The sequence below is a fragment of the Tribolium madens genome, unplaced genomic scaffold (genome assembly GCF_015345945.1).
Source record: "Tribolium madens isolate multiple individuals breed KSU strain unplaced genomic scaffold, Tmad_KSU_1.1 Scaffold_1;HRSCAF=32;Tcas5.2_LG8, whole genome shotgun sequence".
In the NCBI taxonomy this organism is placed as follows: Eukaryota; Metazoa; Arthropoda; class Insecta; order Coleoptera; family Tenebrionidae; genus Tribolium; species Tribolium madens.
This window is the reverse complement of record NW_025400984.1, coordinates 8,407,454-8,415,089: the sequence shown is the minus strand read 5'-3', so window position 1 is coordinate 8,415,089 and position 7,636 is coordinate 8,407,454. Positions and strand designations below refer to the sequence as shown.

General features: G+C 29.1%; 2 protein-coding genes across 2 annotated transcripts in view; both read left to right on the top strand.

The window, feature by feature from the left end:
• Positions 1-7,636, top strand: part of LOC123016387 (sodium-coupled monocarboxylate transporter 2-like) — a 14,816-nt gene that overhangs the window by 5,748 nt on the left and 1,432 nt on the right. The gene's annotated exons all lie outside the window — the stretch shown is intronic.
• On the top strand, positions 3,415-6,202 carry LOC123016385 (sodium-coupled monocarboxylate transporter 1-like). The gene is made up of 7 exons (XM_044416745.1): positions 3,415-3,596; positions 3,643-3,920; positions 3,966-4,188; positions 4,237-4,596; positions 4,641-4,899; positions 4,945-5,096; positions 5,144-6,202. The coding sequence occupies exons 1-7, from the start codon at positions 3,415-3,417 to the stop codon at positions 5,391-5,393; spliced, it is 1,704 nt and encodes a 567-aa protein (XP_044272680.1). The 3' UTR covers positions 5,394-6,202.

The window sequence follows — 7,636 nt, the reverse complement described above, 5'->3', positions numbered from 1 at the left end:
TGAGCAAATAATCGAATTGACAAATTGATAAAAAATACACAAAAAACATGTAAAATGAATTTTAACTATAATAAATTTAAAAATAAATCACTTTCTAGCTCAAAAACGAGTCAAACCTGTTAAAAGTAACTTAGAACGACTATTTTTAGACTTATTTTACCAAAATTTCTCAAAGAAAAGTAAGTTTTTAACTCAAAAACGACCATTTTTGATCTATTTTGACATTTTTTTAATAGTAAATTTTTACATCAAAAACAAACGAAATCTTTCGGAATAATTCAGACCTAAAACGACAATTGTCTGATTTTTTTCATGCCGATTTCATTTGAGCTATTTTCTGTAAATTTCTGAGTCATAAACAAGCTAAATTTTCTTTTAGTTGAGGTTTTGATAAAAACAAGAAAATTTGAGCGAATAAGCGAGTGAGCGAATAAGCAAATTGACGAATTGATAAAAAAATAATAAAAAGTAAACAAGATAAGATATGTAAAATAAATTTTAACAATAGTAAAATAAAAAAAAGTAACTTTCTGGCTCAAAAACAAACCAAATTTGTTAGATTTAGCTATAAGAACGATGATTTTCAGGCTGCTTGTTTTACCAAATTTTTTTTAAGTAAGATCTAACGTGTTAAAACGACAATTTTTCGAGCTATTTTAACAAATTCTTTTTAAATAAGTATGTTTTTAAGTCAAAAACAAGCAAAAATTTCTTAATGAAAAGTATGTTTTTAACTTGAAAAGTATTAAAACGATCATTTTTGATCTATTTTGACATCTTTTTTTTAAATAAGTAAATTTCTAAGTCAAAAACAAAAAAAAAATCTTTCGGAATAATTCAATCCTGAAATAAAAATTGAGCACATTGATAAAAAAATAGACAATAGACGATTTTTAGGCTTGTTTTACAAAAACTTCTTAACAAAAAGTAAGTTGTTAGTGTTAAAACGACCATTTTTGGACTATTTTGACAAATTATTTTAAAATAAATCAATTTCTGGATCAAACACAAGCTAAATTTTTCTTTAGTTGAGGTCTTGATAAAAACAAGAAAATTTGATCAATGGTGGTCATAGATCTTTATTATTTTAGAAGAAATAATATTTAAAAAAATTTATCTATAAAAATTTCGAAGCTATGAGAGTTTTAATTTTGCACTTTAACTCTATTTATTTCTGATGGAAAAATAATTTTCCAAGTTTCTAAAGCTATTAGAAGAGGAAACAAGAAAGCTGTATTCTAAACTGTAATTCTGTTAAATGTTATTTGTGGCTTTTATTGTCAAAATTTTTGTACCTTTACTAAATATCTATACAACAATAAGATTATCACTATCATTAAATAGACACACATAAATGTCAAGTTATAGTGTTAAAACGACCATTTTTAGACTATTTTGACAAATTATTTTAAAATAAATCAATTTGTGGATCAAAAACAAGCTAAATTTTTCTTTAGTTGAGGTCTTGATAAAAACAAGAAAATTTGAGCGAATAAGCGAATGAGCGAACAAGCAGATTGAGTAAAAAATAAAAAATACACAAGATAAAAGTAAACAGATATAGGAAAACTAACTAATTTAGAGTTTTTTAGAAATCATCAATCTTTCAGTTGCGGTTTTTGAAAAATAAAAAAATAGTACACTTATTTGCATTGAAATCGATCTGAATTTCCTCTGGTTGTTTATGTGCGTGTGCAATGCGGGCCTAAAATAGTCCCCGAGTCACCGTGAAGAATGGCATTTCGATGGTCGGCATGGTCTGATCTATGGTGGTCATAGATCTTTATTATTTTAATTTCAGCACCACGCCTCTTGCTGTGCCGTAAACGCTGCGGATCGCTGCACTTTACAGATGACGGTATTTGTCATTTTTCCGTTGAGATTCCCCCGAGATAAATAAAAGTCCCAACGGCTCGACCATTAATTCACCGACGAGATATCTGATGATTCGAGACAAGACAAGAGGAGGATCTCGGTATTTTTAACAATTCCATTTTTATTCATCCCGTTCCCTATTAAATTCGCTCCACCAAGCATGAACGCACTTGCTTCTATATAAAATGGTGACATTAATTTTATGCGAGGCGCGATTTGTGTTATTTCACATTCAGATAATCGTTTGTATTAAAATTACGGAATGCTTATACAGAGCGTTTCAATACAGAATTTCCGCCATTAGTGTGAACAAATGTTCAAGAATCAAAACGTTATTTATGGCAGGAAATCGGTAAATATGCAAAGTAACACTTTCTGAAAAAAATTGATTAATTGTTCTTTGTTTCAAACCAAATTTATTGCTGAATTAATTTATGTCAGGTTTCATTGATCTACTTATTAGTAAAAGTAATTTTTTGTTACTGTGGTGATTAATTTAGACCAGATTGGAAACGTTAAACATTGTTTTATTTATAATTGTGAAAAAAGTTACATGAACTTTAGTTTTTAAAGTGGGCTGTGTGACAACATCGAAAACATTACTCAGAAATGCCAACTTTTAAAGTTTGAGACTTGCAGTGCCACCACTTGGCTTTCTGTGGTAAAAATTCACTGCAGAAAAGACACCTGTAAATCCGAGTTTGTAATAAAACAATGTTTAAAAACATGTTTTTTTTTATTTTTGACCACACAACTTCATTTTAATTTATAATCAATTAGGTAATAAAATAATCACTATATTAGTCTTTGAACCAAAATATGTTTAACTGGTTGCATATATTGGCGAGAGTAAAACTTGACCTTATCAAATACAGGCTGATCCAACTAAAATTTGTAGCTTTGCAGCCCCTAAAATCTCGAAGTCAAAAGTGGTTACGAAACAACAATTCAATTTAAGCAACCTACTGGTCAAAAAATTCTTAAAATAATACGTCACTCGTTAAAATTGACATCTTTAAGCATTTTTTCCAAATTTGGACGAAAATTTTAGTTGCGACATCGTGTATATGTATATAAGTAGTAAATTGTTGTCTAACTTTACTAAAAAAAATGTTTTGTTCTATAAATTTACTGTGTCATTATCATTAAATTAACGTAGATAACAAGAGATCAACAAACGAGTAACAAAATAATGAGGAATAAAATAAATTTATTTTAATATTTTTTTGATAAACCATTGTGGTCGAGACTTAACATTCTTCTCTAGGGTCCGAGTTTTAGAACATTCTGTGTTGTTGTTAGTTCAAATATTTTTTATTTACATTAAAAGAAATAAAGTTAAATTACCAATTCTAATTTACACGTTTTGGTTTTGATTTGAATATACTATTTGGTTGAGTTGAAAAAAAATAGTTTTAATTTTTATTCCTTTTTTTTTATTTGTGCATTTTTGTGATAAGAATCGTAGCCATATTTAATTTACGCTTATTATTCTTTTTTTTAAGCACTGCGAAGTTTGTTATATTTTAAACAGCAATAATGGACTCTCTCACACTATTCTGGTACGATTATTTAATCTTCATTTTAGTTCTATTTTTGAGCATTTTGATCGGCATTTATTTCGGATGTTTCGCCACAAACAACCAATCAGATCCTTCAGAATACCTGCAAGGTAAGAAACAAATGAACACTTTCCCTGTTGCCGTCTCACTAACTGCAAGGTAAAAATTTTGTAATAAAATTTCGAATCAATAAAAAAAATTTTAGTTCTACTTCCATTTCCATTCTTCTAAGTTTTTGTTCAGAAGCGTATAGTTTTGGTGCAAATACGTTTTTACTGATTATTAGCATGACGATAGCCTACTTTGCCAACAAATTTATCTACTTACCTGTGTTTTACAATCTTGAAATTGGCACAGTTTATGAATATTTGGAAAAAAGGTTTGACAAAAGAGCGAGGCAACTCGCATCGGGCATTTTTACAATTTGTAGCACCTGTTTTCTCTCAATGACGATTTATACCCCAGCTTTGACTTTATCTGCAGGTACAAGAAAGCAATTTTTTGACACATACTGTATTTTATTTCTAGTCACTGGATTTCAATTACAATACGTTATAGTTGGTGTCAGTTGTATTTGTGTTTTTTATACGAGTATTGGAGGTTTCAGGACCGTTATTTGGACAGATGTGTTGCAATTTTTTGTCGTTTTGGTCACTTTGATCATTATTCTAGCTTTAGCGATTGGATCAACTGGGGGTTTCACTGAAATTTGGGACAAAGCGATGGGAAGTGGCCGTTTGGACATTTTCGAGTCTGGTTTTGGAAAAATAAAATCCAAAAATTGACTCTTAAATTGCAGATTTGATCCAAATCCGACTCGACATAGCAGTGTTTGGATGATAATAATCGGTTATTCATGTACATTTATCACAATCACTTGTGTTGACCAAATTACCGTCCAAAAAATGCGATCAATTCGAACTATAGATGGAGCATCAAAAGCTATGATTTATTTCKTAATTGGYCACTATTTTYCTATAATTATTTGTGTTTTTCTTGGCTTGACTATGTATGCAAAATATTCGGATTGTGATCCAGTCAGTGCAAAATTTATCCAAAAACCGGACCAGTTATTACCTTACCTTGCCATGGATGTGGGTAACAAAATTCCCGGAGTTTCCGGAATTTTTGTAGCCGCAATTTTCAGCTCAAGTTTGAGGTAACTTTTTTCAGTTGAGTCACAATAACTGTAATTTATTTCAGTCTCCAATCAGCAATTTTGAATTGTTTGTCCGGTTCCATATATTCAGATTTCATGAAACCATTTCTAAGCAAATTTTCTGAAAGCAAAATTTTGAAATTGACAGTCGTCGGAATTGGTATTTTATGCACAGTTTTGGCTTTTGTAATGCCATACTTAGGAACGCTATTTAATATCATTTTTACGATAATAGGTGTGACTGGGGGCCCTATTTTAGGGATGTTCACTTGCGGACTTTTGATACCAAAAACTAACTCTAAAGTAAGTAGTTGTTTTTTTAAATCTTATTTAATTTTTTTTAACTAGGGAGCTTTTTATGGTACTCTCTTCGGATTTTTGATTTGTTTGTTTATTGCTGTCCCAGCGACTTATTACCAGGACCACAACGGTCAAGATCAGTATTTGAAACCCATTTCGACCATTTGTTTGAACCAAACTTTACGAAATGAGACTACAATGTTGGTACTTTTTTTATTATTTTTTTTAGTTACATAACTTGTTTTAGTGATAAATCGCCACCTCCCTGGTTGTTTCAAATTTCATACTTCTACTATTCGGTGATTGGTGTGATTGTCACAACAATCATGGCTTCTTTGATCAGTTGTTTGACCCAAAAATCAAATTTTCGAATCGACAAAAATTTAATTAGTCCAATCGCTCACTTTCTTCTTGTTGAAAAAAAAGCTGAAACTCGTAAATCGGTGCAATATTCGAGTGTGATAGATAATGAACCGCCTCCAAACTTGTTGAATTAGTTCTTTATTTGTGGCGTGTAGCTTTTATCACATTAGAGTCAAAATTGCCTTCGGTTTGACTTTGTTCAAAGTTTTTAAAAATAAATCCAAATTTTTTTTCTCAAATTTTAGGAGCTTTGTAGGATTTTAAATTTAATTATACAAAATATTTTCTTAAAGTACTTAATACTGTTTCAAAACTATGTCTTTTTTTTTGGTCATTAATAATAATTACTAATTTGAAATTATTTATTTTTATTTTTTTTAAGTTGTAGATTAGCGAAGTACCAAAAGCGATATTTTTTCATCGTACCCAGAACTAAATTTTTTAACCAAAAATTGTGTATTTGTCAAGTTTAGGAGCTTTCCAATCCTAGCATGTAATTTTTTGGAAATTTTTTTATTTGTAAGATTCAACCAAGATAATGATTGATGACATGTTAAAATCTTTTATCTCAGACTAAATGTTTTTACAAAATTAGATAAAATTACCTTCATTGGGAAATTTTACGAGTATGTTGTTTAAAAATTGTAAATTTTGTGTTTTTCTAAGATAAGTTTGTGTTTATGTTTTTAATTTTTTTGAAAAAAAAAATTAGTGTTTTTAACACGGTATATCTCAATAACTAAGAATTTTTTTCACTATTAGTTATTATTTGGCATAACCTACCATTCCCTAAGATTATGCGTATAAGTGAAGATTTACCCTGTATATCTTTAAGGTATTATGTTATTTGACCTAAATCTTTTCAAATTTAATTTATTTTTTACTAAGTTAATTTTCCATTCTGGAGTTTAATTTATGTTTGTGTTTTTAGAAAGGCTATTATTTTTTAGAATCATGTGATTGTTAATCATTTTGAATGCTGTAAATTTTATTGTATATTTTAGTTTGGAAATGTTACGCCTTCAGTTGAATATGTATTTGAATAAAGAAGAACTGCTTCTAAATAGTTAGAGTACTTTTTACTTTAAATCTACCCAGTTTAAATAGCCCCTGATTAAAAATTTTAACATTTTATTTTTGAATTCGTTTAGGTGTACATACCTATAAAGGTTTTCATCTGAACCAAATTTTGTAATTTTATATAAAATGTTTTTGGAAATATTGAAAAAAACAAAAAAAAACCTTCTTTGAAGAGGTAGCTCTTTTGTGAATCATTTTTCGATATATATTAATAAAAGACTTTTGTCTTAAAATTAAATATTCTATCTTCTATTTAAATTTGTAACAATAAAAACGTATTTTGGATTTAAATTTGGTAGTAGTGTTTAAATAGTTATTATTTTCTGAAAATTATTTAGAGTTATTAAAAAACTGAGAGGATGGGATGATAAAAATAAAGATAGGTTGGGCACTATAGAAAGACGAGTTTAATTTTGAATGCCACGCATGCATTTGTGATTCTTTACAAAGATGCCAAATTTTTACCCCACAAATCTTCGTTTCAGGTGAAGCAAAAAATGTTTTTCCTTTACAGCTTTGGCATAAAATGAAAGATAGTTTTTTTTCTCTACTTGTATACTCACACACTGTATATTTACTACTTATAATTATTTTTTGTGATAAGAATCGTAGCCATATTTAAGTTACGCTTATCATTAATTTATTTTAAGCACTGCAAAGTTTGCTATATTTTAGACAGCAATAATGGACTCTCTCACACTATTCTGGTACGATTATTTAATCTTTATTTTAGTTCTATTTTTGAGCATTTTGATCGGCATTTATTTTGGATGTTTTGCCACAAACAACCAATTAGACTTTTTGGAATATCTCCAAGGAAAGAAACAAATGCAAGTATTCCCAGTAGCAGTTTCACTAATTGCAAGGAAAATTTTTTTATAAAATTGAAGAAAATAAAATCAAATTTCAGTTTCACCTCCACTTCCGTTCTTCTAAGCTTTTGTTCAGAAGCGTACAGTTTTGGTGCAAACTCATTTTTTCTGATTTTTGGCCTAATTATAACCTACTATGCTAACAAATTTATTTACTTACGTGTATTTTACAATCTTGAAATTGACACAGTTTATGAATATTTGGAAAAAAGGTTTGATAAAAGAGCAAGGCAACTCGCATCGGGCATTTTTACAATTTCTAACATCTTTTTTCTGTCAATGACGATTTATACACCAGCTTTGGCCTTATCTGCAGGTACCAAAAGGCTATTTTTGGCACATACTGTATTTTATTTCTAGTCACTGGATTTCAATTGCAATACGTTATAGTTGGTGTCAGTGGTGTTTGTATTTTTTATACGAGT